Source organism: Andrena cerasifolii, chromosome 6 (assembly GCF_050908995.1).
Source record: "Andrena cerasifolii isolate SP2316 chromosome 6, iyAndCera1_principal, whole genome shotgun sequence".
In the NCBI taxonomy this organism is placed as follows: Eukaryota; Metazoa; Arthropoda; class Insecta; order Hymenoptera; family Andrenidae; genus Andrena; species Andrena cerasifolii.
The window spans coordinates 14,143,569-14,170,077 of NC_135123.1; the positions used below are offsets into that span (position 1 = coordinate 14,143,569).

At 39.1% G+C, this 26,509-nt stretch overlaps 6 protein-coding genes across 35 annotated transcripts in view; 1 reads left to right on the forward strand and 5 right to left on the reverse strand.

The window, feature by feature from the left end:
- Unc-104 (kinesin family member unc-104) overlaps nucleotides 1–4,581 on the reverse strand; it is a 35,319-nt gene extending 30,738 nt beyond the window's left edge. For all 16 annotated transcript variants that reach the window (XM_076815782.1, XM_076815783.1, XM_076815773.1 and 13 more), the window contains exon 1: nucleotides 4,193–4,581. The gene's annotated coding sequence lies outside the window, so the exon portion shown is untranslated. The remainder of the gene's footprint in view (nucleotides 1–4,192) is intronic.
- A 172-nt stretch (nucleotides 4,582–4,753) lies between these two features.
- Sod2 (superoxide dismutase 2) lies at nucleotides 4,754–6,787 on the reverse strand. The gene is made up of 3 exons (XM_076815838.1): nucleotides 6,606–6,787; nucleotides 5,373–5,662; nucleotides 4,754–5,293 (listed from the first exon to the last, which is right to left on the reverse strand). Exons 1-3 carry the CDS (start codon nucleotides 6,641–6,643, stop codon nucleotides 4,965–4,967), a joined length of 657 nt encoding a protein of 218 aa, XP_076671953.1. The 5' UTR covers nucleotides 6,644–6,787; the 3' UTR covers nucleotides 4,754–4,964.
- Nucleotides 6,788–7,303: 516 nt separating this feature from the next.
- On the reverse strand, nucleotides 7,304–13,776 carry Fl(2)d (Pre-mRNA-splicing regulator female-lethal(2)D). Of its 4 annotated transcripts, none has more exons than XM_076815805.1 (6): nucleotides 13,072–13,776; nucleotides 11,972–12,338; nucleotides 9,774–9,898; nucleotides 9,506–9,684; nucleotides 9,261–9,415; nucleotides 7,304–9,173 (listed from the first exon to the last, which is right to left on the reverse strand). In XM_076815805.1, exons 2-6 carry the CDS (start codon nucleotides 12,201–12,203, stop codon nucleotides 8,455–8,457), a joined length of 1,410 nt encoding a protein of 469 aa, XP_076671920.1. In that variant the 5' UTR covers nucleotides 12,204–12,338; nucleotides 13,072–13,776; the 3' UTR covers nucleotides 7,304–8,454. The 4 variants fall into 4 exon arrangements, with proteins under 4 accessions (XP_076671920.1, XP_076671922.1, XP_076671921.1 ...); XM_076815807.1 differs by lacking the exon at nucleotides 13,072–13,776 and adding an exon at nucleotides 12,982–13,003; XM_076815806.1 differs by lacking the exon at nucleotides 13,072–13,776 and adding an exon at nucleotides 12,557–12,693.
- A 135-nt stretch (nucleotides 13,777–13,911) lies between these two features.
- Nucleotides 13,912–16,650, reverse strand: LOC143370533 (uncharacterized). 2 transcript variants are annotated; one of them, XM_076815811.1, is made up of 5 exons: nucleotides 16,225–16,650; nucleotides 15,767–16,045; nucleotides 14,840–15,197; nucleotides 14,342–14,759; nucleotides 13,912–14,277 (listed from the first exon to the last, which is right to left on the reverse strand). In XM_076815811.1, the coding sequence occupies exons 1-5, from the start codon at nucleotides 16,648–16,650 to the stop codon at nucleotides 14,061–14,063; spliced, it is 1,698 nt and encodes a 565-aa protein (XP_076671926.1). In that variant the 3' UTR covers nucleotides 13,912–14,060. The 2 variants fall into 2 exon arrangements, with proteins under 2 accessions (XP_076671926.1, XP_076671925.1); XM_076815810.1 differs by lacking the exon at nucleotides 15,767–16,045 and having other exon boundaries at nucleotides 14,840–15,179.
- On the forward strand, nucleotides 16,575–18,914 carry LOC143370539 (transmembrane protein 177). Of its 10 annotated transcripts, XM_076815826.1 has the most exons (4): nucleotides 16,930–16,980; nucleotides 17,087–17,531; nucleotides 17,692–17,831; nucleotides 17,908–18,914. In XM_076815826.1, the coding sequence occupies exons 3-4, from the start codon at nucleotides 17,719–17,721 to the stop codon at nucleotides 18,686–18,688; spliced, it is 894 nt and encodes a 297-aa protein (XP_076671941.1). In that variant the 5' UTR covers nucleotides 16,930–16,980; nucleotides 17,087–17,531; nucleotides 17,692–17,718; the 3' UTR covers nucleotides 18,689–18,914. The 10 variants fall into 10 exon arrangements, with proteins under 10 accessions (XP_076671948.1, XP_076671946.1, XP_076671947.1 ...); XM_076815833.1 differs by lacking the exons at nucleotides 16,930–16,980; nucleotides 17,087–17,531 and adding an exon at nucleotides 16,575–16,701; XM_076815831.1 differs by lacking the exons at nucleotides 16,930–16,980; nucleotides 17,087–17,531 and adding an exon at nucleotides 16,610–16,701 and having other exon boundaries at nucleotides 17,664–17,831.
- Nucleotides 18,915–19,010: 96 nt separating this feature from the next.
- Nucleotides 19,011–26,230, reverse strand: LOC143370524 (uncharacterized). 2 transcript variants are annotated; one of them, XM_076815784.1, is made up of 10 exons: nucleotides 25,748–26,230; nucleotides 25,520–25,607; nucleotides 24,809–24,978; nucleotides 24,394–24,735; nucleotides 20,493–24,336; nucleotides 20,099–20,415; nucleotides 19,906–19,935; nucleotides 19,435–19,737; nucleotides 19,312–19,365; nucleotides 19,011–19,130 (listed from the first exon to the last, which is right to left on the reverse strand). In XM_076815784.1, the coding sequence occupies exons 1-9, from the start codon at nucleotides 25,832–25,834 to the stop codon at nucleotides 19,342–19,344; spliced, it is 5,205 nt and encodes a 1,734-aa protein (XP_076671899.1). In that variant the 5' UTR covers nucleotides 25,835–26,230; the 3' UTR covers nucleotides 19,011–19,130; nucleotides 19,312–19,341. The 2 variants fall into 2 exon arrangements, with proteins under 2 accessions (XP_076671899.1, XP_076671900.1); XM_076815785.1 differs by lacking the exon at nucleotides 19,906–19,935 and having other exon boundaries at nucleotides 19,011–19,365.
- Between the last annotated feature and the right edge of the window lie 279 nt (nucleotides 26,231–26,509).

Here is a 26,509-nt window from a genome sequence, read left to right on the forward strand (position 1 = left end):
TCGAATGAATTATAACGCGAGATATCCGAGAAATCGAATCCGCGTGATGCTGATGACTGCGATCTCAGACTTGCGTGAAAATTCCGTCTTAACCCTTAACTGGTATCCTGGGGTCGCTCGTGACCCCAGGCACGCAAAGTTCGCTGCAAAATGTTTGCTTGTCTAAGCTTGTAAACTGTTTTTCTAATTAATTTTATAATAATAGTTTAACTTTCTAGGTCTCTATTATTTTACACATTACCTAAGAACAAAATATTCATAGTGGTTGCTCTAGTGTCGACTTTACAAATTTCTATGTCCTTTTTTATTTGGGGTCTGCCACGACCCCAGTATACCAGCCACGTTTGCCAAAAACAGTATACCAGTTAAGGGTTAAATTATTTTCTTTCTTTCCGTCCACGATATTTTCCCACGGCTCGTTTCTCAGCGGGAACCCGTTCGAATTAATTACTCCGTTCCATAAACATCGGCCTAGATTGCGAGATAGCAATCGTTGATGTATATCCATATCGAGAGACAAAAAGTATGTCCGCAGCGTAGTATTTTTTTCCACTGCAATTGCCCTAATTTCCTGCCCTATAATTCCTTGCCCCCCCCCCCTCTGCTCGGGGAGGGGGCAGCGCCGGTGTAATTATGACAAATTGATCGTAAACACATCAGGCCTGATTATCACTGGCGAGGGTTCGCTTTCAAGGAATCACTGCCGTAGCGTTTCTTTCACTTTTAAGTGATCCGGGTAAAGCATGTGTCCACCAACGCGACAGTACTTTACCACGGTTTCTCGACGAAACAGAAATGTAATATAACGCTCAAGAGTTGCTTCTAATTGAAAAAGTACCGTTTATAAAATTTCGGCCAATCACTCGTAGAATACTCGACCTAAAATATATGTCTCTTTAACGAATATTATAAGTCCCGTCGAAATTATCTATTTATAGAAGAACGTTATATAAATTATTCCGTTAAGCCTCAATTAAATGAAAATTCCCCGGGACTCGATCGATAGGAAAGTCCGCCAGACGACAATTTAACGAGCAGCGAATATCTTTGACCTGGAGCACAAAATCAGGCACGACAGCTTCGGGAACGAAAAGGGAAGCGCACCGCGTGTTTCAACGCCTCTTCCAATTCGTGTGTCTTCAAACATTTCACGGATCGCCGGAGAAGGAACAGCTAATTGACCAGAAACTCCATCTATCTGAATTCCACAGAAAATAAACCAGCGTTTATAACTAGAGTGACAGTCAAAGAGAAGATGATAAATGGAGATAATTGAAGAGAATAACTTATCGATACAACAATATCCAATCGAAAGCAGCGGTGATTAATAGCAAAGAAGGCTGAGAGAAAAGCCTGTGCAGCACAAGCAGCAATCAATGCCAATCGATAACCTATATAGGGAACGATCAATCTAACCGAACATCTGATTCCCTTTCCACTTTGTACATCTCTTCTCTCTGTCGCAAAAATTAATTATACAGTACCAAACGAAGCAGTGGACGAGGCTTACTACCACCGTGAAGCGAGAAGTGGCAGCGAAAAGTCTCCCGAGGGACATCGCCTACCGTTATTCCTGCCATTATTATACAATCAGCGTACGTTCACGTGAAACGACCTCGGGCCATGTGAAACGCAATGGAATTATCCGAATTTCCAAGCATATCCTGGAAGAGGCCTAATCGATCGATCGAAGCTGCGTGCACGGCAGGAGTTCACCGTCGAAAGCGGAGGCAGGGAATCGAAACCGGTAGCGCACGGTGGGTAGATGACTCGTCGAAAGCAATATGGTGGCCGGTAGTGTCGGGTGCGCGCGCCGATCGACATCGTGGTCCAGGGTCGTGCATGCCCGCTTTCTCCGTTTTATGGACCAATCGCGCCGCGACTAGGGGAGAAAATCAATAGGCGTAGGAGCCACGAGTGACGTCAACCTGCAGCCCGACCGACACGATCGACCGATGCGACGCGGGCGGCGCCGGCCAATTTCTACGGAGCAATCAATAAGTAAAGATATCCACGATGTCGGCGATGGAGCACCTACGTATCTTTATTCCGGCCTCTGTTACTCGATCGCGAATCGAGACGCAGCACCACGCCTTTCGATGATCGGTAATCGGGATGAGAGACGCTGTAACCTCTTCACCGGCTGGCCGAAACGCGTCGATATTGTCGCTGAGAATTTTTCCACGAATTCGGTGCGATATTCTGCCGTTGTTTCGAGATCGTCGTGTGGAGTTACTGCTCTGTAATTTCGCACGGCAAGTTATACGTGCCCGATGACGTACGCCCATATTTTATGAGCTCCCATTTCGGGAACGTGGCTCGGACATCGGCTCCCCGTCATAAAGGAATAGTAACTTCCTCTACCAGGCTTTGTCATTTTTTTTTTGTTCACGCTTAAAATGATAATCCGATTTCTTTTTAGCATCTCCATTCGGTGGAGTTTTAAATTTTTATTCGAAGAGATGCATGGTTGAATGTAATATCAGCAAAGTTGGCAGAAGTTGCTATGGAGAGTTAAAATTATTGTGCTTCTACGTATTATTGCGTCGAAGCCAAATTTTGAATGGAAACAGACTTTCAACGACGAATTTCGTTGAACATTTTAACTACATATGGTTGAAATGTATTTGTACACGCAACGTACACGTATACGAGTTTTAATTATGTAGGCAAAACTTTGTTAATATAAGTTAATTAACATCCTGCGGAGATAGTAATATCCCTTGTACATAATTATACGCTTTAATTTAAGATTCAACGGAGGGAACGGAGAGTTGCGAAAAAATGCTTGCACAGGATTCAAAGTAGCGAATGTGACACTGAACTAATCAGCAGACTACTTAGCACTGACCCTGCTACAGTGCCATAATCCCCCTATTGGTTCGCGAGAATAAATCGCATTTGGACGAATAGAGGAACAAACAACATTTTTCTAATCGTAATGCAACGTCTTGCCTCCTACGTTAAATTGAAAAACATCCACAATTTACGACCCAGTAAAAAGTGCTTTTGTAAACTCTAAATATGTACTTCTTGGATTTTACGCTTCTAGATTGATGGAATTTTGTCTGTTTCTTGGATTAGTAGGTGCCTAGTCTTTCCCTGCTTTCGAAGAGAAGAAACCTAAATTTTCTAATACCTGGTTCATTTCATTACGTCCTCATTTAGATGCACCGCGGTCTATCTTCATTAACACATCCCTATCTAACTTAGCTCGGTAGAGGTAGGTTTAATTCGTACCCCGTGATCTTTTCAGCATCAACCTTCCGCGACGTTGCACCTGTATACTCTAATTTGAAGAAAAAAACTTCCCCGGGGAAGCGTGTTACAGTTTTCACCCCCCCCCCCCCCCTGTAACGATCCACGACCTATACGTGTTCGTGGAAAAGTATACCACGAGGTAGCTTCGCGTTTTACTGAGAAAAAAAAGTCTTGCAGCAGAAACGAGTCGATTGCAACGCGTGTTGACTAGGGCGAAAGCGCCACCTTCGATCGTAATTAACACTTCTGGTAATAGCAGACGTTCCGAATAATTCGAAATATGCCGCAGACATGCCTCCCGCTCGTCTAATCTCGCGATTTCTTACATAAAGTGGCATCTATCGACTCTACGATACTCAATGCACATACAAATGCTCGCAAAGCGATAGGAAACATGTATACACGAAAACCTTCCCACGCACACTTTTTAACAAACATAGAAATATGCAGGCTAATTGCCACGATGGAATACACATAAATATCCACGAAAATTATTGGACAGAATTCGTGAAACGAGACTTTGAAACGCGAGCAAGAATTAAGACACCCCCTTTGTTCGAAAGAATACTTAATCGTGCCCCAATTGTTTCGTAAAATCGTTACGAAGTTTCTGCTCGGTACGTTCTCGAACTGCTGACAGTAGAGCCACGACACAAACGAAACACCGAGCGATGATTGAAACAGAAAACCAGAACGCTCAGATATAGAGAAAAAATGTGTGAAACTGCATATGCATCGGAGATAACTACAACAAAGGGGAATAAGTAATTTGTGACGCAGACTTCACGCCCGGTGGCTGTCGCGATAGGTGACGTATTATATACGAGCGAAGCTACAACGGCTACGGAGATACTTGCATGTTCGCGCGCGATAATAACGTACGTGCTATTTAGCGTGAACGGTTAATGCGACAAGACTACTTTTGACTCACCAGATACGTAGGCAGTGACGTGAAAACAGCTGAGGTCCTTCGGCCATACTGGTTCTAGTTCCGCGACGTTCCCCGAGACACGGCGTGTATGCGTCGCGACGCGAGGTGACGCGACTCTAACCGATCGATTATCGAAGCCGCGGGTTAAGCGTCTTTTTCTTCTTTCTCGGCGCTCGCTCGTGTAGCTCACTAACCAGCGTATGGCGCTGATGTCCGTTCCGTTCTTGCGGGGCGCTCGCGCAATATTTGATCGCGCCCTCCCTATATCGTGGCAAATATAAAACAGATGCGCAATGGTTATCGGTGTATGATAATTCGAATTGCGCGCTTCGACTCAAGCGCGGCAATATTCAAATTCGTCCACAGGGAAATTGTATTGCTATTGTAGCAGGCCTTTAGACACGTGTTCCCACTTTCCGTGAATTCGTTGCGTTAATATTAGAAGGAGATTATAAAGGTGGACTCCCGTGAAAAGCGTAAAATATAGTTTCTTAAAAATGTAAAAAGCAATGCAAAACTGCCCGATTCCTTCGTTCACACTTTAAAGGAACAGCGATAAAATTCTCTTGGACATATTTTACTGTGCATTTGTTCCTTATTACATATAACGTTTACAATATGTATGAAACGTGGCTGTACAAAATCGAAAACGCCTTCTCTAAGGTGAATCAAAGAAGAGAGTACGAACTTAGTTTACCGGGAAAAGATTCGTACTGTATATAGTTATCGCTTACGTTGCTATCATTCGCTATCATATCCATGACCATTCACTCTAACATCCAGAGGCTTTCTTGAAACGAGCGTTAACATCTTTCCAGTTAATAATATCGAAGATCGCTTTAACATAATCGGGTCGGACGTTCTTATATTGCAAATAGTAAGCGTGCTCCCAGACATCGATGCCGAGCAGAGGTATCAGCCCTGTTGTAGCTTGCAGCGGGTCCTGATTAGCGCATGTCGCCAGTCTCAGTGATTTCGATTTTTTATCGTACCCTAGCCAACCCCAGCCGGAGCCCTGAATGGCAACGGTACTTTCGGATAACTGTTTCTTCATCTCATCCAGGCTACAAAAATCCTTCTCGATCTGTTTAAGGAGAGCGGCTGCAAGAAAAACTCCATAATTAATGTTCCGAACCAAAGTAGTATTTTCTACTGGCTTGTTTTCAGGCAAAATATTTACCATCCGGTTTATCACCGCTCGGAGAGAGATTACTCCAGAAGATCGAATGATTCAGATGGCCGCCACCGTTGAATTTGATCGCCGGACCCAACGCGATTTGCGTGTTAACGTCACCTTTCGCCACAGCCTCTTTCATCTTCTCCTCGGCGACGTTCAAATTGTTCACATAGGTCGCATGATGTTTAGAATGATGCAGCTGCATAATCTCAGCGCATATGATTGGTTCCAGGGCCTTGTAATCGTAGGGCAAATCGGGAAGTGTGTGCTTCGCCCTTGTAAATCCATCTTTCCTGCAGAGAAAAGGAAGAGGATGTTAGAACTTTGTACATTCTCAACATAAGTTTTTAAAAGTTTATCAGTCACAATTTGATAATACTAATTAAGCCCTACTATCTCTTTTTGTATTGAATAATCAACATTTTGAAAACATGCTGATAATTTGAACTTCTTCTTGTTGCTTCATGATAATGATATTGCATGCCATAAAATGTAATAAAACAAATTGTACAGAGATATAGGCTTGTAATTCGTACTGATTTATATAATAAAAATAATATTCTCTTGAACTTTTGTAGATAACACCTACTATCATATTTACAGCGAAAAATATTTTTATTTCTTCGATATGCGAATCCTGAGTGCGATTATAGTGTTTTTTTTTTTGAATTTCAGTCTGAATAACATTGATATTCAAATATCAGATTAAAAGGGGGCTCAGCTATCATATATCTACATGTCAGAGGTCAAATAATATTTGCTAGTATTTCCATATTCGTAATTTAAAAAATTAAAAAACGCAGGTACATTGTTTCTGACAATTAGTACTCTTTAACAAAACTTCGAATTTTTTCAAATTTTACGAACACAGTAGGCATCGCGAAATGTTACTGATACATTTCCACTATAGCTTCGACTAATCAAAATTAGATATTGCATTGAAGGGCGATCGACTTATATAAACGTTTGCGCGAATCAAATTATATATTAAATTAACGATAGAAATCAATGGTGCATCGAACTACTGTTGACCTCAATTTTTAAGACATTTAGTATAATCATATATTAAAGCATAGATATAATTCTCTGTATGATTGCGAATGTAACGAAACGGAATATAAATGCCGGTGTAAGTCAGGAGTTTCATAATGACAATGAACAGGATCAGATGTTAGGTTAGAAATTATATAATATCAACTTTACAGTGATCTTAAATGAAAGATAAAGTAGACTTACATTGCACTGGACAGCAAAGCACGTCGTGCTGCAAACATTGTTGACACTTTAACGTGTTAATCAGGTTTCTTTGAAAATCACTTTGAAAAGTTACACGTACGCATATAAACGTCAATCGGCGAGATTTTGCGACCCGCTGTGAATTGCTGCGGATACCTGAATGCGCGTGAACGTGCGTGAATGCCGGAAAATGGCTCGGGTCTGTTCTGTACGAGTTGCGCGAGCATCATCTAGATTACGCCGCAACTTTGTTCCATTGGCGGGAAATAATCACGTCTTAAAATAATTTCGTTCTATTTATACAGTATTTCCAGTACTTTGATTTCATTTCACACGCAATGTTTTCATCGTGAAGGATTGTTTTGAAAAGATCATTTATGTAATTCGTTAAAAGATTTATGTCTAAAAAAATGTTTAAATTAAACGTGTTACAATTCAGAGACAATTGATTTTCAAGTCGCATTAACTTTTGATCATTTTAATAAACTTTTATTTATAATTGAAGATTTTACTATTAATTGAAGAATAACCTTTTTAGCAAAGACGCGTCTTTTTTTACTAATATTTCAAATCGCGGTATTATTGCGTGTAAGGTATATTTTAACTATTACACAATTCCCTAGGATTTTAATTAAAATAAACAAGGGAATGGAACTTCGTTCGGTATTCAATGATTATCTTAAATAATTGAATCTGTATTCCATAACGAGATTTTTAATTAATAAGTCACACTGTACAACAGTAGCAATCAGTTTATATGAAAGATATATTCCAATTTGAGTTGCGTATTAATCGTATTGTTCATTATATTTAAAAAATTATATGGCCAGCACGGAATATATTTACATACCGTACTGAATAGTATGTACCAAAATTATAAAAGAGTAGGAAAGAAATTACACTTTTATAAGAGAAACGATATGAAAAAGAAGAGAAGAAAAACACGTGTGTTTCTTGTGTATCGGTAATACAAAATAGTAATGTAAATAATATATACATTTGTCCTTGGAAAGAAGAAACTAAAGATATAAATGTGATGTTTCGTTACGTGCGAGGTCAGTCCGCAAGCTTTACTGAATTTAATGTTCATCTTGTATTTCGCATAATTTACAGGTATTCAATAAATCTAACAAATAGACCTCAATTTTATTATACACAATTAAAAGCACATTTTATGCATGAGTAACGCATGCCTACACGCGTATCTCACAATGGAAAAAACATTACATACATACAAATTATTGCGCACATAATCGTGTATAAATCTACGCATGTGCGTCGTCGTATATCAGATATTAACATTTGTGTATTTACATAATGGGAAAGGCATAGCCTTAATTATTGTTTTTTTTTTATCGTTATTCGTATCCTTTGTGATTCTATCAAAAAGTCTAACAAGATGAGTTTCACTATCAATGTTTCAACGAATTCACAAAGAGCCACTTTAAAAACGTCGATGGACCTGTTTACGTAATAATGATTGCTTATTAGAAATTTCAATGCGATTCAATTGCAAAAGAAAAATAGTTTTAACTACCTACACCTTTATTCCAACGCCCACGTTACTTCGTGTACATATAATTGCATGTAATCGTGTGTAGCTCTCCTGGCGTTAACGTGACTCATAAATATTCAAATAAGGGACCTATTTACAGATACATCTCGCGAAAAAAATAATAAAAAGAAATTGTTCATGATGCGACAATCTCTAATGAGCTTCCATAATTTTCGAACAACCAAAGAAACATGGGATATTAAATTTAGCTTGTACTGTTATACCAAGTCACGCTAAGCCCCTTGTTCGTATGTAACAAATGTTATATGTATAAAATCACCCTAGAAAATTGATTCATTCTGGATCGCTTTGAAGTGTCTCGCCGTTAGTTAGAACTAATGCATCGTCGTCCGCTTCGTTATAATCGAGAGAAAGTATGCTCTCTCTTCTCTTTTTCTTGTGTGTCCTTTCATCGTCACTACCTGGTGCACTTTTGTCCCTTTTGGTCCTATCCCTACCCCTTGTCGTCCTAGTCACCGCCTCTTCCCCATTAGTTTTACTGTTACTTCTATTATGACTTTTGCTCCTTAATATCCTTTTGTTACTTCGACTTTCCTCATGCTCCTCCTCCCTATCACTCAATTCCTCGTTCTCAACTTTAATAATCAGAGCGGCCGAATCACTGGAGCTCTCGTCAATATGGTCCGCTTGATTAGGCTTTCGTTCGACCCGTTCTGTTCTTTCAGTACTCAAGAACTCACACTGCGGCGACCGTCCGGATGATAACGGCGGAGTCCTAGCACCTTTGCACACATCACTATCCTCCATCGATTTCAGAGTCTTCGTGTCCGACACCGAGTGCTCGTCGGATTCCTCCTTCTTGATCGGCGGCGTGTGCGGAGACAAGCCGTTCGTTAAGTTATTCTCACTGGAGTTCGTCTTCAGTGCTGCATTTTCTTGTTGCAGCAACGTTACCGATTCACGCGCTTTACGCAGCTCCTGTTGCAGGAAATAAATCGTGCTCTGCATCCCTTCTACGTCCTCATCCAAGTCTTGCAGAAATTCGTCCAATTCTACAGCAGAGGACACGAGAAGACAGTATTTGTTAAATTGCCTCGGGACACACTTTGCGCTAATAAATGAGAGAAAAGAAATGATACCTGACTGTGATTTCTTCATCTCCTCGCTGAAGTTTCTCTGAAGCGCAAGATCTCCCTCGAGCTTGGCGATTCGACCACTGGCAATCATGCGACCCAATTCTTCATTCTCCTGATACAATAATCTGCATTTCGCCATTAACCTTTTCCCAGTATTACTAGAAATGTAAATGACAAGTGAAAATGTTTACTTCTCTTTAAATTCGAGGAAAAAAATCGTAAGGGAATGGTGAAACAAGCCTCTTTACCTGTCCGGTGTAAATTTCCACGCACTAAGCTCGTTTTGGGTGTCTTCTAATTTAGCTTTGGTCGTGACAAGTTCTTGCCTTAATTTTTGAATTAAAATATTAACAGCTGGATCTAACAGGGCGGATCTTAATGCGGCAGCGGACGGAGCATTAGCGGCTTTCATTTCAGCAATTTGATTCTAAAATAGATCCGAGTGAAACGCTCGTGTTAAGTGTCTTTTTGAAAACTTTCACATTCGGTATATTGAAAGGTACGATGTCTACATACAATATATTCTTGTAATTCGTGTTCTTTAGAAGCAAGTCTTCTGACTAAGATTTTCTCTCTATGAGATGCTTCTGCATGTTGCTGCCTGTATTTGCTTTCAGACTCTCTCAACGAAGTTAGTTCACCTATAAAAGAATATTACATCATTTCTTCTGCCAATTCAACTTTCACTGTTTAAAGCTGTCTATGTGCTTCGTCAATTCGTTGTACGCTTATTGTCACTATCGTTGCGAAATGTAATTGTATTTAAATGTGTGAGACATCCAAGTGCAATTTATCAGTACAGGATTTTGCTTTCTATACTCGTAAACAAACATTTTATATTCAATATAACGTAAACCTATATTTAGTTATAACTTGAACTTTTTTAATTTTGCATTATGATAGCAGTATTTATTTTAATTAGTTCAAAATTATGATATATCAGCTTATTTTTATTAAGTTCGTGGATTTATGTTTAAAGATGTAAGGATTACTCATTTTTTTTTATTTTAAATAACTCTTTCTTAAAATTAAAACTTTTTACTTTTTTTTTTAACTATTTCTCACAGCGTACTAATTTATGAGACACATAGAGAGCTTGAAACCTTATAATATATGTACATATATGATATTAATGGTACAGAATACTCTGTACACTTTTCTGTATACTTCGTAATTGTATGTTTTTTTGGTGAAATAAAGCATAGTGGTGAAAATCTACTACATACTGTTTTGCCCTAAGTGCGCATAAACAAAATATGTTTTTATAGGTATGTGACATTGACTGCCCGACAACTGACATTTTTAATTAGCGCATACTTTGAGTTTGGAGTCGTTGCATCGTGCCATTTGTGAGATTCTCTGTGCTTCCACCGAGACCAAGAGTGGACGTTAATTTTCTTCCACGAGAATAGACAGACTACTTGTTGCAGACACAGATGTTGTCACAAGATGACCTCCCTGGCCTTATTCGATCAGGCTTTGTATTTTTCAGATTGGTATTTGGACGTCGGGGAAGTTATGGTGCAGGTACAAATGCATGCATGAATTGCGTTCGTAATGGGAATAGACAGGGACAGGTGTCTAGGAACATAATTAAAGGAATTCGGTTTCATGAGATATATGTAAACATAAGACATTGTTAAAGATATATAGATCGGGATAAGAATGTTAGGATCGGAGAAAGCAACTGGAATTTCAGATGGTAACTGCATCAATTAAAGGTTTCGTACTTCACCAAGACTTAGGTTCACGCACTCCTGGCACAGTGTTTTGTAGGCCAAAGGATGACATAGGGCCTCTGTTTTTACTCTGCCAAGCTGTATATTCAGAGCCAGCAAGGATGTTGTATTTCATTTAATCCTCGCAAAGTGGAATCTCGATATCCAATGTACACACATACACACACGCACTGTCTTGCTTATTTAGCCAGTGTGACTTTACTACACTGTAGAAAGATACGCGCGCACTGCACAGTCACTTACGAGATCATATTAAAAGTAAGCTGTGCGCGTTTATTGCGGCGAAAGGAGTGATTCATAGCAAACACGTTCAAAGAAACCTCATCATCTCTTCTTGTCACACAATATCACTGTTTTCTTTTCCAATAGAGCACTTTACTTTCCGTGTTAAGGAATTTCTTTTAATATCAATGGTGGCGCAACTTAACACCGGATGATAGGGATGTGCGTCATTTCTATATAATATTGTAATAGACTCTCTCGTATAGGCGGTATACGTAACCGTCACACCACTTCTGCTCACCGATAAAATTTCAAGCACTGTACATACTGGCGTTAATTTAATTGCCCGCACTACACATCACAGATGTAGTTTTTGAAAGTTAATACAATATTAGTAGTATCACTATCCTGTATCTAAGAGATATATTGCCGAACCGATCAATCCAATACTTAAACGGATACATAAATTTTCTACAATCGAATTTCGCATATCAATGTCGTAAGAGACGTTCTTAATGATTTCACCTATGTTAGTATGCTACTTACTTACTCGAGACTTTTATCAATCTTAAAATATAGAAACTTAGTGTCATTATTATCCTAAACACTTTACGAGTGAAACGCTTAGTCCCTAATCTTAGCGTCCCTATAAGAGTCTTGTCTCGTATACAAGAGACCGTTGTGTTCTGGCATTCGTAAATTCGCTTAAGAAATGTGGCGAGTGAGATGGTCTCACTCATGTGATCTCAGTACCTTCCTGGGCTGCCGCCTGGGCCTCTAGACACTCCACATACAAGTCCTGTTCATGCCACTTGGCTGCTAGCTCGTCCTTTGTCATGCTGTCCAATTGTTGCTGCGTTAACTTCACCCGCCTCGGCTGCCTGGGCGAGTGCGGACTGCTGGGTTTCCCCCCCGAGCTGCTGTTCTGCGGACTTCGCGGCGAAGATGGACCCGCTGACTTAACGTCGCTGCACTCTTCTGCCATTTTGCTTTGCGAGATGTTATTAAAACCACGCCACGGGCCTTAAGTAAAATTTCGCGAGGTTCGTCTTCTTCCTTAGCTGTTTAACTGCGACACCAGTGAGTTGAGGATATGCTGTTAGTGCTAGCGCACATTTGTCTGCAAGAATAATAAATCACCCATGTAAATAATAATGCTATTCCAGCGTAAACTTATTTCGTGTCGAAGTACAATCCTATCCATTTCCCTTGCAACAAAACGTTCAACTATCACGCATCGAAACCTTGACTAAGACAATGTATCAGAAAGTGATACATCACGTCTGATATTCTACCACAAGAAACCGAAATTTCGGAGTACGGTAAACGCGAAGTTACTGTTATTAAAGCTGCTATCACATCTCTGCGAGGCGAAACTGTGATGTACACATGTGTGATTTGGAATGATTGTTTCGCCGTCGTTGCCATTTGTCATAAACTGGAATAAAACAATATTTCAGAGCGCAGGTTCGGGGACCCGGCTTTTAGAACGTACCACGTGATTCAAGCGGGTCACGTGGCCCGTTTAATGTTTTATTGCGACATGCAAGGAATGGGTAGAGGGAATGTAGGATCCAGTTATCTATAGTCGAAGGGAACATTGACGCCATTATGTCGACATGTCTGCCATGAAAGAGAATTTCGCGGCATAACATTGAAATCTCTATTCGCCCCGCTCCGTGCATCATTAACGCCGCTCGCGCACACGGATTATTTGCTAGATCCGACGTAATCTGCATAGAAAATATATCTATGTTTCACACAACCGTCCAGATGTTCGCTATTCTAATATAGATTATTACAGTCATCGTTATGTCCCGCTGTGTAACGTTACTCTTCGCTGGTCCGCATACCTGATCTTGTGACACGCCTCTCATTCCATTGAAGACTGTTTGTATCCTGTGCTCCGTGTACCGTGGACCGATGAAACGCGACACCGTATATGTGTATACGTACATATAGCCACACATATATATACACGCGAATGTAACTTCGTAATCCTCTTGTGAGGCAGCTAAAAAACCACGGTTGTTACAATGTTTCTCGATCGATCAATCGGTGAAGCGAGCAAATGTTACACGTAGAGTCCGTCCCGTTGTCCCGCGCATTCCGAATGCGATACTTAATACGCGCACATGATACGTATCCCCCGTAATCCTTCAAAGACCGTGCCTCTATAACCGAGCACAGTAGTGTAACTAATCACGAGCAATGATTACCGCCGACCCCAAGAAACAGAATGGCTAAGGAAACGAGTATCGGCGCATGCTCCAAATCACGAGTTGTCCAACGTACAGCGCTGACATAGAAATGTACCAAATAAGTATCGTGAATGAGCACGGCGCACAAAAGTCGTGAAAAGCAACGCTACGGCGAGAGGCCCGCCAGATCCCACGGGCTACGGCTTCCTCGAGGATTCCACAGTCTTATTAAACGTTAATCGTACACTTTATTAGACCACAGCCATCTTAAGTACGGGCACGCGAAGTATATATACACACGCTTCAAACACCAAATCACAGACTTCTGTGCAGTTCCGTGGCCGAGCAGAGATATCGTTCTGATGTTCTAACTGATCTAAAACGTTCCAAGATGGCAAGAGCTAAAAGCCCGCCATTTTCGAATTACAGAACAGGACGCACAGGTCGCGTAACAAAAGAGCGATTCCCTTCGCGATAACGAATTCGAATTAATGTGTGTGCACGTAATATATTATCAGGCGTTATACATTATTTAAATATAATAATAGTAATAAGATATCTGAATGATTCTTCGTTTCAAACTCTTTAAATACAGTGTTAAAATGCTTACTAGTTAAATCTAATATAAATAAAAAGACCATTCATTCTTTCGACATGCTCATCCTCGATTTCTTAGCGACCCCTGTGCCGATCTTCGACGCTTGTATCGGTTTTATTTTGATAGGTATGGACTTGGAGATTTTTGTAGGCGGCTTTATCATCGACGATGTACGCGCGTTCGTTGTGTTGAACGTTTCCAAATGAGGGGCACCGATTCGTGGCTCGGGTGAAATAATCTTTCTGGCTTGCACGCAAGTTCTATAATTAAAAGAAAAGACTGTAACGAGTGACTAAAAAGGGGAACCAATTAAATAACACGTACCTGTTTAAGAAATCGGATTCACCCGTGACATTATTGGTCTTTATCGCGATGTACTTCCCGTTTCCCATCAATCTTTGCCCCGCGTCTGGTGGTTTCGATGGCAACGAGAAAGTAGAATTAGTCGACGAAGGTAGGTAAAAACTACGACGGCGGATTTTCAAATTTTCTTGCTCGTTTTTCGTGCTTTTCGGCGCGACGGATTTAGAAAGCGTCGGCTCTATACTGCGACGCGCTTTCGGCGTTATCATTGCGTGCCCAGGATTCGGTTTCGCCAATAGCTGCTCGTGAGTCGCGTTACTCAATTTCGGCAGCGGCCTACTGTTGTCGATCGTGCGCGATCGAGTCGGTTTATACGGACTAATAGCAGCAGCTGGGGATATGATCGCCGGTGCAGACTTCACCGATACTCCGTCATTATCTGGCATAGAACGGTGTAAAAGATCAACGGATAATAAATATGCGACAGTTAAAAATGGTATTGATCTAGAAAGTGATTACCTTGATTAGGCGACAGTCCGTTTAAAATAATTGGTTTCTTGAGTGACAACATTTTAAGAGCCTTCTCCAAATTCAGCTGCGCCCCCATGATATATCCAGCTACATTCTTGGGGCTTTCGATCTCGCCCTGTAAGGAAATCTGTCCCAAGGAAATCGACAATTCAGCGGCAATTGAAGGGGAACTGGTGAGTTTCGGTGGCGTTGGTCGTGGCTCTCCGTCTGGGCTTCCGGTTTCAATGTCAATGTCCCATGTTTTCTGACGTTGTAAAACGGGCTTGCGAGGGCACGTCGGGGATCCATTCCCACATCGAGGAGCTTGAGAACCACTGCCACTTCTTTCCTGATTTTTGGAGAAGCACTAATTTACAAAATATTCAGGTGTTTCCAGGACCGTTCCTGGGTTTTGGCCGCCCAGGTGCAAAATCAATATTGCCGCCCTTATTAATTTAATATTTTTCAATTAAGAATTTGATATGCAGTGTTTACTTTTAATATATAATTTGAAATAGTTATCGTGATTACACTGCGTTCCATATAAGAACGTACCAATGCCCCTACCGATTTGCGACCGATCTGCGCAGCTCCCACGGATCTGACACACGCGATTGGTCGTAGCTCTTTCGCGATTGGTCGTAGCTCTTTCGCGATTGGTCGTAGCACTTTCCCTGCCAGTTTACTACCAATCAACAGTGTATACCTGCGCGGAACGAGTAAGCTCTAACGTGGAACGCAGTGTAGTCTGATTGCACAGACTAAAAAGTAACCGTCTGTACTGTAATTCAAGCAGGATTTAGAGCATAAGTGGCACCGATCTTATTAGAAGTACTGTACGTAAAATCTTGTACGATTTTATATGTGTAAACACGATCTATGCCTCTCTGGGTGCCACAAAGGCATAGATCGTGTTTACATAAATAAGATACTCGCATTTGAATTCAAACTGTTCGGACGGAAACGCATTTCCGGTTGCGTGCGGCTTCTCACGACTCCAACCTCCTTCTTCGAAAATTCTTCCTTAGCTCTCGGCTCGCAAGACGTGCTACTCGAGCGCGAGGCATTCAAACTGATATTACGATTCACATCCGGCTCGCATGCTATCGCCTCGAACAGTCTGTACGATACATCGTGCAAAACTCTGGTAACATCCTTCGACAGACGGGGTAGCAAGTTACTTCCGGTCTCCTCTACTTTTTGCACGATGTTGTCCTGAAATAAATATTGAACAAGATACTGGTAAAAGGAAGCATCATTCGATTTCCTGAACGATACATTATCGGCGAATTAAAATCAATTGAAAACAATTGTGCAGAGTTGTCAATTTACGATAATCAGTTTAGAAGAATCCCGCTTGAATTACATAGTAGAAACGGTTACTTTTTACGTACTGTACTTCCAATTGGACCGGTGCCACTTACGCTCCAAAAGGACGCGTCCTTGACATGATTGGGATTAGGGCATTGGCACGTAATGTCTCCTAACTCCAAAATCGCTCTCATATTCGATGTGCCGCAGTCGATCGCGATTTTGAGGACCCCTGTCTTGGACGCCGATGTGGTATCATCCTCGTCAATATTTCGAACGTGTGCGTCGTTGTGCTTTTCGAACGATACGAGCTTAAAACCGATCGCTTGCAGAAAACTAGCCAGCGTCGGTACGTCCGGCTTCGTCGGGTTTCGAACGTCACGCGACTCCCCTATATTCGATTCCGTGTGCACGCCGTTTATCCATTTAAACACCCACTGGTCAAATTTTCGCTGCGCCGCGGACTGAGGGACGTTTTGACCGTTGAGAGAACACGTGCTGATATCCATCTCGACGAGACGCACAAACTGAAGAATGCCGGCAACAAACTGTCGACTCGGGTTTGTGTTCGAATTTTTTTCTACTATCAGTGACCGTGCTCGTTACTAATAAACACATCGCTGGCGGTAAACGTACATATTAGCTCCGCGCTGTGCGCAGTAAACAACAGGGGAAATGGAGAGTCAAGATCGTCAGATAAAGCGCTAAATGTTTGATGTACCTACCATCCCTTCTTGAATTTCGTTACGTGTTATACGAACACCTCAGATCCATTTCTGCCTGCTCGATTACGCTACGTTGCATTTCAAGATTGCCCGATGGTTCGGAGTTTAAATTTGGTACGAAAGTACTGGGTTGGATATTGAATGAACGCAATAAGATGAATATTATTGAACATAACATAGCGCACACTGTTGCGAATGTTACGTAAACGTTTGTTTGCAGGCATGAAATTTGATGCATGATGGATTAAAAATGAAAATCTAAAATTCTGTATGTGCACTGTATGCTATCAGTATCTATTTAGGTAGGTGTTTGATAGATATAGATAATACGTGATGTAAGCACGCAATACACGTGCTGTCGATTTCGGTACTTATTTTATAAAATAATACTCGAAAAGTATGTAAGAATCTAAAAGATTTGTTGGACTGTTATTTTCATAATATTTTGTTCGGAATATTGGAAACATTTTTGATAGTCGTTACAACTATAACAAAGCGTGAATAGTGTATATCCATTGGCAAGTCTTTTCTCCATTATTTAGAATACTTTTAGTATCTCAGCTCTGAAATACTACATTTTCTTACGAACATCCAATTAAATCGAAAGTATCGTTATCATTGATATACTTTTTATCAAGCTATTTCTAGGTTATATTTATGTATCGGTAGCGCATAATAAAAACTGTCTTTCTAATTTCTTCGAATTGTAATTTAATTTTCTTTGTTCGCCTTGGTATCATTGTCGTATGTAATTCGTTGCTGTCCGAGTTATTTCTATTCTTCTTTACTTTAAATAGTTCATCATACCAAGTTTATTCATTGTAGAATTTGTGAAGAGTAAATTCTTCCACAATGTCCCGGAGACACTTGGCAGTGATTAGTGCCACTGCTGTTGTAGTTACGGGGACTTTATTACCTGAAACTGTCTACTTAGAAAAGTTCAGGCAGTTGAACGCTAAGTATCAGTGAGTATTTGGGCACGTTGAAGATTTTTTTATACCACGCAGCGTTCATTAATTGCATTGAATGTTAAAAAAACAGATGGGATCAGACGGAAGAACCTGTTAAAGAGAAACTTCAGGAAAGATTTAAGAAAGTACTATGTGATCTGGGGATACCGGAAAAGAAAAAATTCAAACTCTTTCATACTTATGGTTATAACGTGTATCACGGTGGATCGCATTTTACAAAGAATGGCGCGGTAATTGGAGTACCGATGCACTTCAATTACGAGAATGTGGAGAATATAAACAAAGACGAAGTATTTATCTACGATAAACCCATCGATTGGAACAAACGAGCTGCGAAATCCTTCCTAAATTCCTTGGTGCTCTCCGAGAACGCTCAGAAGTTCGCGATGGCTCGAGAGATTGTAAAGATACAGCAAGACGATCCAGTCATAAGGCTGATGCATAATGTACTACACATTGGACTGGTGTATATAATATATACTGTGATTAGAATAACAATGAAGCTTCCTACAAGGCAAAAAAATGTTCGATATTTGGTTAACTCTGCTTTTATTGGCGGAGGAATTCTTAGTTGGGTCGGAACAGTAGCATCGCTAACTTACGAGACCGACGTTATCTCCGATAAAAAAGTATCTGATCTGGGCCCTGTTTACACTCAAGGTGGAAAAGAATTTTATGAAAAGTTATTGAACAGAAACATCGCCTTGAGAACTCTTCTAGGGGAAGACGGCAAAAAATTGTTCACAGCAAATGGAAATGAGAATTATATGATATTCCGAAAAAGTGCGCCAATTTTTCACAGAAAAAGTTTCTTTGATTCGAAACTAGAGGATGTTCAGCAATTGGTGTAACAGCATTATGCTAATGATTGCTCAGCCAAGTAATATAAACGGTGTGCATAAGAGTAGTGTAGTCTACTACATAGTAGCAGCTACTAGCAATGGAATACAATTTCCAACTTAATTTTATTGATCAATTATTGTGTTAATTACATGATCTATGTACATGTTAAAAATACATTACTCTTAATGATTGTTACCTTTTTCGAAATAAAGTTATATAAGTAATGGAACAGAATTATCTTGCGAAATATTACACGATTCTTTGTACCTTTATGATCTATCAGACACGTATGAGTTTCAGGGAAAGCTATGTGCATAAATTACAGGCGACTGTTGTAACAGTAGATGTTTATTCTATTAATAAATTTATAAATAGTTATAAAAGTTAATATGAACATACCATATCTATAGCTGAACAGTTAATATTTATCCTTGTATGGTAGCAGATATACTAGAAAGCGAAACAATCATACCTCGTCATATACTTATCAGTAAATTGTGCAAACTTTTTTACATTATATATTCCCTACATGTTACGTATAATTTTGATAGAACGTAGCAGTTCCTTTTAAAAATCTATGCCCTATAAATAAGTACAAGATACTTACAACCTAATATATAAAAGTACTTACACAATTTTATATTATGTACAATATTCTGCACTATGCGAGACCCAGAGAACCAAGCTGAAACATCAAGTGGTGTAGAATTAACACATTTTAAGATTATAATATGCAATTCCTGATTTTATTTACCAGTGTCATCTTATCCTCTTCTTTCTTAAGTATTTTTGCTGTTTGCTCTTGATCAAACTTCACCACCGCAGAAATCACTCTAGCAAGCACCATTGTTTCTCTTCCCATCATGTACTCAAATAAAATATTCCTAAGGTACTCGATTTCTGTTGAATCTTCTAGTGTATCGTGTCTTAACTTTACCAGTTTTCTAAGCTCGGCTAATTCTCGCCTCTGAGCTGTTAATGTTTGTTGAAGAGTGTGGAAGGAGCCAGTATTGGACTGTACTGCTGCCATAGCAACTCGCGAAGTGCTTTCTAGTTCCTGAAAAAAATTTTATAGGTACCCAATTAGTTCCAATTCCTTACCTACATATATATTACACGAATTGAATTGTCTCTGCATATTATATATATGCAATAAAGAATAATGCAACAAAGTGTAACTAAAATTTGTTAGATACAAAGAAACAAAATGAGCAAAGCGTTTTACCTTAGCAAGCAAATCAGTTTGTATATCGGGCTGGAAAGAAACATAAATGGAAATGGAATTAGAAAAAATTTAAAATATAATTATTACGTAAATAAAATGATGGAAATAATAGCAGCGAGTGGTTGAAATGAAATTCTAATAAAAATCAATTTTACAAAAAGGATTAACGTGGGTTAAAATTGTTTTAACTTACCCTCCTCTCGTTTCGCCATTCTGTCGTTAATTCATTAATCTCTTCCTCGTGTTTCGCTTCTAGCTTGTTAGTTTTTTGTTGTATAATCGATTTCCATTTCTTCTCAGTTTCCCTGACTTCGTCGGACTGATCCTTCTTTATTTGCGCAATCGTCTCCATTAACTGATTTATGTCCTTTCCTTTCTGCGCCATTAGATTCTTATTTTCCAAAATTAGATTTTCAATCTGTTCAGATTTTGCAGTCAACTCCACTTGGAAGTCTTTCAGCTGTTCTTTGTATTGTTGGATAAGATTCGATTCGTAATTCTGCTGGCGATCTACGGAAAGGTGTTACCGTTAGTTGCGATACTTTTATATTCACATAACTCAGAGATTCTACAAGTCTGTAACTTACCAAACCGTTTTTCCAGCGCAGCATGCAATTCTTCCTCTTTATCCTGCAATTGAGCCTGAAATTCTTTAACTAATTGTTTTAATCTCATGCTCTGCTCTTCCTCGCTAGTTTTTAATTCTTCTCGCAACTTCTCCGCTTGACTCTTTAGTTCATCATTAACAATCTGCATCTGCGATTCTTTCGCCTGAAATGTTATTAATGCCTCGTCCAATTGCGCGTCTAACTTTTTATTTTCTTCTTCTAGCCTGCCACTCCCTTCTCTGAGGGATTCGCCTATGTCCTTATTACTATTAGCATTTTGTGCTTCCCTCTGTAGCACAATATTTGATTCTTTAAGAATTTCTGATTCTGCCCGTAGTTTGGCGATTTCTTCCTCTAAGCATTCAATAGTATTTTTCGATACCTCCGTTTCTCTTGCTGCGTCTTCTAACGTTGAATATTTTAATCTCTCAATTTCCCTTAACAACTCTGTATTTCTATTGTCTAACAACTTCAATTCTGCTACTTTCTCATCTACTATAAGCTTTAATTCATCTAATTCTACTGTTAACTGCTCTTTATCTACATTTATAGTCCTTATTTGAGATAGTACTTCTGTGTTTACAGCTTTCAATGTATCAAGCTCGGCTTTCAATTCGACATTCTTAGATTCTATTTGCTGCAAACTGGATATCTTAGATTCCAAATTATTTACATAAGACTGAAGCTTTGTATTCACAGAGCTCACACTTTCTAATTCAGTAATTCTATTCTGCAAAGATAACTTCTCGTTAGTTAGTTCAATATTCTGTGAATGTATTTTTTCTAAATTACTCCTGTCTTCCTTTAAGCTATTCAATTCTGATTTCAATGCATTGTTGTCTGCGTCAACAGATTGCAGTTTCGTAAGTTCCTGCTTAAGTGTCTCTAGATTCGTTACAAGCTCTTTATTATTCTCTTCCATACTTTTACTATCCCTTAAAGCTAACTTTAAATCCGACAGCTCATTATGCAATGCCTGATTCTCCTTTGCAAGAAGTTCTTTAATTTCTTCCGTTTGTTTCGCGCGTAAAGACAGCTCTCTGATTTCTGAGTTTAACTCTTCACTTCTGCTCTTCAATTCTGTATTTAACGTTACGTTATCATTCTGTAGGCTGTCTATTTTATAACTCTGTTCGCGTAACTTAGATTCGTGTGCTTCAATTAGCCTATGGAATCGCGCGCTGTCGTCTAACAATTGTTGGCTATGCTTTTCATAATCCAAAATTTGTTCTTTTAACCGCTCGTTAGAGTCGTGCAATTCTTGATTATACTTCTGAAATTCATTTTGTTTATCTTTCAGACTCTTGTTTTCTAAATTGATGTCATTGTGGGTTAATTTCAACTGCTCTAATTCCGAAGTTATAATTGAATTATTATGTTTCAATGTTATTAGCTGGCTGTTTTCAGATTTCAATGCATCCATCTCAATCTCTAACATTTTTAACTGCTCTAATAATTCAATGTTCCTAGTCCTCGCTTGATTAAATTCATCATTTAATTTCTGCATCGTTACATCCTGTTGTTCTTTAACAGCTTTCAATTTATCCAGCTGCCCTAATTTCTTTTGCACCGTTTTCTGCAATGCTTTATTGGAATCCATAAGCTCGGTAATTTTTTTCTCGTGCTTTTCGATCAACTTTACGCGGTTATCATCTTCATTTTTTAATCTTATCACGTAGTTTTCTTTGACCTTTAATTCTTCGCTAAGAGTACATATTTCTTTATCTTTCTCAGATAAATCTTCTTTCAGGGATGTTATTTCTGTTTGCAACACATTTGTTTTCTCTTCTAATTTATTGCAATCGGAATTTTCGGATTTCAACGACGCGATAATTTCTGTGGCCTCCAAGTACCTATGTTTCAATTCTTCCAATTCACCTGAATTCTGATTTGCTCTTTCAAGTTGTGTCTTCAAATCAGACGCTTCATCGAAAAGTGTCCGATTTGAGATGTTAACATTGTTAAGCTCTTCTTTTAAAGATTCAGATTCCACTTTTAATAACTTCAGTTCCTCCGGTAGGTATCTTAAATCGTATAATTTGAAATTAAGATTATCAATTTCGGCTATCAATTTCGAATTTTTCAGATGAACTTCATTCTGTTGTTCAAGCTTCTCCGACATCTCCTTCAACTGTACCCTACACTTTTCTAAATCCACTTCTAAATCAGATTTAAGACATACAGTGTCTCTTAATTCTGCCTCTAGCTCGTCATATTTCCGCTTCAGCTCTTCAAATTCATTTAACTTAATTTGCAAATGTTGTATCTCATTGTTCTGGACAGTGCCGTTTTCTTCTAAACACCTAGCAAGCACATTCTTCAAAATAGACATTTCGTTATTAAATTCCGCATAATGTTTCATCACATTGCCTTTAATGTACATTTTGTCTTCTTTCAACGTGTCGATAGAATTTTTATAGTTCAATATATTTTTAATTAAATTGCTCCTTTCCTTACGAAGTAACTCAATGTTAGAATTATCTGCGTGAAGTTTATGTTTAAGATCAGAGACAACAGATTTACAAGACTTAAGTTCGCTGTATGCTCCAAGTAATTCAGTGCTCTTGTTTTCTAAGTCTTCGTTTAATCTGTTCAATTCCGTAGTATCCTGCGTTTTCTCCTTAAGAGCTTTTATTTCCACGTCCTGGGCGAATAATCTTTCCTTAGCCTTCTCTAGTTTCGTTGCATATTCATGAACTTTAATATTATAATTCTCGCACACTTTATCTCTGTCGGTTAAAGCACCCCTCATATTCTCTAATTCTTTATCGACACTTTGTATAGTTGCCTGTAGCTTTTCGATCGTTGACTGCGCTTCCTTCTTCCTTTCTTCTATAATGATATTCTGCGCACCCTGCTCCTTCTTCAACTCTGTACACATCAGTTTACAATTTGAAAGTTCCATACACAATTTGTCCTTATCACTTTGGTACTCCTCGATAAGATTTCCTAATTCTTCTACCTTATTTTTGAATGTTTGCAATTCAATTTCCTTCTCACGCAATTCGGACTTCAGTTCTTGAATTACGTTACTGTCGTCAACGTTTGACGTCTGTCCCTGTGTATCTTCTTTTTCAAATTTCTCCAATTTTTTCAATAGCTCCTTATTACGATCGACTTCTTCGTGATATTTCAACCCCATTTTTTCTTCCAAGTTTATTAATTTCTGCTGCATTTCTTGCTGCATCAGTTTCAGAGCTTCGGATTTCCCTCTCGAGATATCTTGTATCACTTCCGTTTTGTCTGAATCTAACTGCGGACTACTATGTAACAATTGCAATTTCTCCAATTCCACTTTATATTTATCGATAGTTTCGCTTAGGCTGTCCTTAGATTCTGTCATGTGTTTCAAGTCTAATCGGAGCTGCTTGATCTGCTCCTCCTTGTCTTCCAATTCCCTGTGTATCGTAAGCTTGTTCTCCGCTAAAGATATAACAGATTCTTCCTCGCGTTTCTTTAAAACATTCACTTGATCGGTTAAGCTTCTTACTTCCGTACACGCATTACTTAATTCCTTCTCTTTCTCCGCATAAGAATTTTGTAATACTTCATGATCGGATTCTAACGCGTTTTTCTCAGTCTGCACTTCGGTGAATTTTTCTTTATTCCGTTTCAAAGACTCCTTATATTTCAGAACAACATTCTCCAATTTCTTCAGCTTGTCCTTTAACTGTGCATTCTCCGTTAGCAACGCATTATCATTAGAACTGTTAAGCGATTCAACATTTAAATCGATGAGATTATCTTTTGCAGTTTCTTTGCGATCATCAGCGTCTGACGTCGCGCCTTCTAAGCTGGATCCATTTGTTTGCAGGAGTTTTATCTGTAATAAAAGTGCCGATAGAATTTCTTAGACGATGACAATTGTTTTAAACCTTACCTTTGTGTTTAATGCATTTATTATGTGATCCTTCTCTTCGATATCATTTCTCAATGCTTCCTCTAAATGAGCTTTCGCTTGCTGTTCTAACTGACACTGTTCCTTCAAATCTGCAATACGTCTCAACACTTTATCCTGAGTTTCAACTAAAACTGACTCCAGCTTGCCCTTCACCCTCTCTAACTCTCTATAATGAGTCGCTAAATCGGTGTATCTCCCACGATATTTATGATACTTCGCTTGTACTTTTCTATACGCCGTATATATCTGATCTTTCGTAACTTTATCCAACTGCGAACTTATATTCTCATCTATTTCGCTGGCCGACTGATCCATATCAGACTGCAAAGGAAAGAAGAGTCAACAGTTACTCGCATTTGCTTAGCCGGCGATCAACGCTTTCAAAGCGACTCACCTGCAAGTGATACAAGTTAGCGGGGCTTTCATAAATCGGGAAAAGAGACGAGCTGTCGCTGGCAACGCTGCTAATCGACGATCTTCTAGACATACCCATCGAATTTGACATGGGTGACATCAAGTCCACGTTTTGGAAACCATGCTTAGCTGGGCTATTCTTGGGAGTCTCTGAAAGTGAATACATTTAACACTACCGAATTGGAATATTTACGATGCAAAATAAATATGGATATTTACTACAAATTCTTCTGTATATAACGCTCGCTCTAAATTTATACTTTTAAATACACCAGAGGTAATTTTAATATAAAGTGACCAGATATTTTCTGTTCCAACGCGGGACAAGCAAGCAAGCAAAAAAAAAACGGATTAACAGATCCGTGAGGAGATCTTTTCCGTAGTTTATTAAAGCATTTACAATATATTTAAAAATACATACTTGTGATTATAAAATGATACATTGAAACGAAATTAAAAATATTTCTTTTATCACATCAAAAAAATTAGAGGAAACAGTAACTTTATGTCACTGCGAAAATGTAAAAGGTTACATGTCCAATCCGGGACACTTTACGGGACACTTTTCAATGCGGGACAAAGGGCTTAAATGTGGGACGTCTGGTCAGTTTATTTTAATAGTATGTATGTAAGACAAACAGGTTCTAATTATCGTTATCACAAGGAAACACGTGCGAAACCGGAAACTTACCATCTCCTTCCTCTGTCAGGCTAAAATTATCGTTGGATGTAGATAATTCTTGTATCGAACTATTGGACAGAGCAGGGGATACGACTGCCTAAATTAAATTAACATTTATTAATACACATACGATACGCAGAGCAGAGGGAAACGAGTCTGTCCGGCTGAAACATCTTGTCATTCTTAATCTTACATTAACCCTGAATTTATATCTCAGTATTGCATGAAATGTCAAACCTGTGCTAGCTGCTGCATGCTTGCCTGCAGCCTGGCAGGCGATTGTTTCATCTCCTCCGCGAGCTTATCCTTGAACTTTTTGAACATCTTTGCAAAACGTTACGGTCCCGCGCTGTCTCTTTTTTCTTTTCAATTAAATTACACGACCTTTCATGAACGTGTTTACTTAGAATTAGGTTGGGATAATGGGCGATAATAGTCGGAATTCAAATCTGGCCTGAAGCATTATTTCACGGTGCTTAAGAAGGCATTGTCAGAAAATTGTACGAATGATCGGTTATCAAACGTGATATTCTAATTCCTTACAGATAACACGTCCTTAACGCGATATTAAGATTTTCGTACGCAAACCACGTATGTACGCATACGTAGGCACAGTTATTGCCATCGATGCCGATGTCAGTAGATCGTTGTCACACATGATTTTGCAGAGCTGTCAAAAAAGCTTGTTCGTATAGAAATGTCTTCAATCCATTATCCATCTCACGTTTGATTTCCCGCTACGTACAATTCTTTCAATCGTTTATTTTCGCCCATGTGTTTCGTTGGAAAATATGTAAACGCTAAATGTTAAGCGATTGAAAATTATACTCTATCGATAAGTACGAAAAGTGATGTGTTATATAGGGTGACTTTGAGATCTGAGTTTATCGAGAAGAATTTAGTAGAGATATATCATGTTTCCGTGACATTTCGCGGGATGTAATATATAGGGTTGAATTAATCGAGATATATATTACAATGTATATTTAATTCGAGTGT

What these genes read in the sequence shown, in the direction of transcription:
- Sod2 (XM_076815838.1), bottom strand. Translation starts at nt 6,643, where the DNA reads ATGTTTGCAGCACGACGTGCTTTGCTGTCCAGTGCAAT. An exon ending in GCTTTGCTGTCCAGTGCAAT is followed by an intron (nt 5,663 to 6,605) that starts GTAAGTCTACTT and finishes TTTTCTCTGCAG; the next exon opens with GAAAGATGGATTTACAAGGG. An exon ending in GAGCGGTGATAAACCGGATG is followed by an intron (nt 5,294 to 5,372) that starts GTAAATATTTTG and finishes TTTTTCTTGCAG; the next exon opens with CCGCTCTCCTTAAACAGATC.
- LOC143370533 (XM_076815811.1), bottom strand. Translation starts at nt 16,650, where the DNA reads ATGGATATCAGCACGTGTTCTCTCAACGGTCAAAACGTCCCTCAGTCC. An exon ending in CGAACAGTTTGAATTCAAAT is followed by an intron (nt 15,198 to 15,766) that starts GCGAGTATCTTA and finishes TTTGTAAATTAG; the next exon opens with TGCTTCTCCAAAAATCAGGA. An exon ending in CGGACTGTCGCCTAATCAAG is followed by an intron (nt 14,760 to 14,839) that starts GTAATCACTTTC and finishes GTTCTATGCCAG; the next exon opens with ATAATGACGGAGTATCGGTG.
- LOC143370539 (XM_076815833.1), top strand. Translation starts at nt 17,719, where the DNA reads ATGTCCCGGAGACACTTGGCAGTGATTAGTGCCACTGCTGTTGTAGTT. An exon ending in CAGTTGAACGCTAAGTATCA is followed by an intron (nt 17,832 to 17,907) that starts GTGAGTATTTGG and finishes TTAAAAAAACAG; the next exon opens with ATGGGATCAGACGGAAGAAC.
- LOC143370524 (XM_076815784.1), bottom strand. Translation starts at nt 25,834, where the DNA reads ATGTTCAAAAAGTTCAAGGATAAGCTCGCGGAGGAGATGAAACAATCG. An exon ending in TAAATGCATTAAACACAAAG is followed by an intron (nt 24,337 to 24,393) that starts GTAAGGTTTAAA and finishes CTTTTATTACAG; the next exon opens with ATAAAACTCCTGCAAACAAA. An exon ending in TGCGCTGGAAAAACGGTTTG is followed by an intron (nt 20,416 to 20,492) that starts GTAAGTTACAGA and finishes ACCTTTCCGTAG; the next exon opens with ATCGCCAGCAGAATTACGAA.